Source organism: Zeus faber (assembly GCF_960531495.2).
Source record: "Zeus faber genome assembly, chromosome: 7".
In the NCBI taxonomy this organism is placed as follows: domain Eukaryota; kingdom Metazoa; phylum Chordata; class Actinopteri; order Zeiformes; family Zeidae; genus Zeus; species Zeus faber.
Window position 1 is genome coordinate 7,226,531 of NC_137203.1, and position 1,683 is coordinate 7,228,213.

The following is a 1,683-nucleotide window of genomic DNA, read 5'->3' on the forward strand; positions in this document are numbered from 1 at the left end:
CTTGGAGGTTTACTATTTTGGTTTTTCGCAGCTTTCAGCTGTGAAACCCGGAGTGTCGGCAGAGTGTTTAAATAAAGGTTACCGAGAGTTTTCAAACTGACAAGTATAGTTCAAAGAGTACATGTCTGTCAACATGATTGGCCTACGTGTACACACGTACACACACACACACGTACACACACGTACACACACACACCCCTTCAGCTTGTGTGTGTCTGTGTTGGTTGTAACAATAATCTCTCCAATTTACAACCCAACTTTTAAAACATTGCGATAAATAACGTGTTTATTATAATCATCATTATTGTCATAACTATTATTATTATGAAACAATCAATATCTGCATCTTATAGGCCTCATTCTTACAGTTATTCAAGTAAAACAGAACAAAAACTAAAAAACAAAAAAAGTTTGTGACTGTTAAAAAGTCTTATTAGAACATTAGAAGAACAAGGGCGAGTCGACGCGCGCATCCTTTAAAACAAAGAAGAACTATTCAAGTCCTGCTCGGGCCCAACAGACACATCCATCACGGGTCGTTCAAATCGAAATTAACTTCAAATGCATCATTTAAGCCCAGCCAACACAGACTATTTACAATCAGTAAAGTACAACATACTGCACGAAAAAAAGACATGGCAACACAAGCAGAAGCTGAGGCTTCACAATGGCTTTCCATATGTGTGTGTGAGTGTGTGTGTGTGTTATGGACCAACAAAAGGGAAGGACAGGAGAGTCCTCTCACACAGAGAGAGCCAAGGGTGAAGACTGTTCAGCCCAAACAAGTACCAACATTCAGGCTGAAAGACCTCTTCGGTACCCGCCGTTTTAAATGGCTTCAGAAGCTCTGCACACCGGAAGACCAGTTTGGCTCCAACTAGTGGTCAGCCGATTCAACCGGGTCGCTTTGGACAAATTATTTTATTAAAAGACAAAAAAAAGTACCGCAGGCAGAGTGCAGATCTACTCAAGCAAACAGACGACACTGCAGACAATAACATTAGCGTTAAATAAATGTTAATTCACCTCTGCAATCTTGTTTCTTTGTTATTCACTATGAGACTGTTATTATTATTATTATTAATAATAATAAATTGTTGTATTTTTCGGGACCACGTATCAACCACCGGCCGCCCCGCTCCCAACATATCGGCGTCAACATCGGCCATTGATAAACCCAGATCGGTCGACCACTAGTTCAAGCCCAACGTAGATAAAACAGTTTTACAGTTGCACAATCGGCCTGGTCACAAACTGACGTCAGTGTTGACGTGCGTCATGTTTTTAAAACGGTGGAAAATATACTGTGGTATATGTACCGTCAGAAGAGACGCCTCTCTCTTCCTGGTCCCAGGAACTGCTGTAGGAGTCTCTCTCTCTCTCTCTCTCTCTCTCTCTCTCTCTCTCTCTCTCTCTCTCTCTCTCTCTCTCTCTCTCTCTCTCTCTCTCTCTCTCTCTCTCTCTCTCTCTCTCTCTCTCTCTCTCTCTCTCTCTCTCTCTCTCTCTCTCTCTCTCTCTCTCTCTCTCTCTCTCGTCCCCCGCTTCCCTTTTTCCCTCGGCATCGTCTGGGATGGTGCGCCTAGTAGTTCTGCAGCTCGGGGACGTTCTTGTAGAGGTCCAGCGAGGCCGGGTTGGAGAACGCTCCCCTCTGCGTCACCTCCCGTCCCGCGATCACCTGCTTCA

General features: G+C 44.0%; 1 protein-coding gene across 1 annotated transcript in view; it reads right to left on the bottom strand.

Annotated features, from left to right (window-relative positions):
* Window positions 1–1,470: 1,470 nt before the first annotated feature.
* Window positions 1,471–1,683, bottom strand: part of aacs (acetoacetyl-CoA synthetase) — a 35,856-nt gene continuing 35,643 nt past the window's right edge. Inside the window, exon 18 of the mRNA XM_080003895.1 lies at window positions 1,471–1,683. This exon is cut by the window's right edge and continues 34 nt beyond it. Coding sequence (XP_079860021.1) covers window positions 1,580–1,683 — 104 coding nt within the window. The 3' untranslated portion in view covers window positions 1,471–1,579.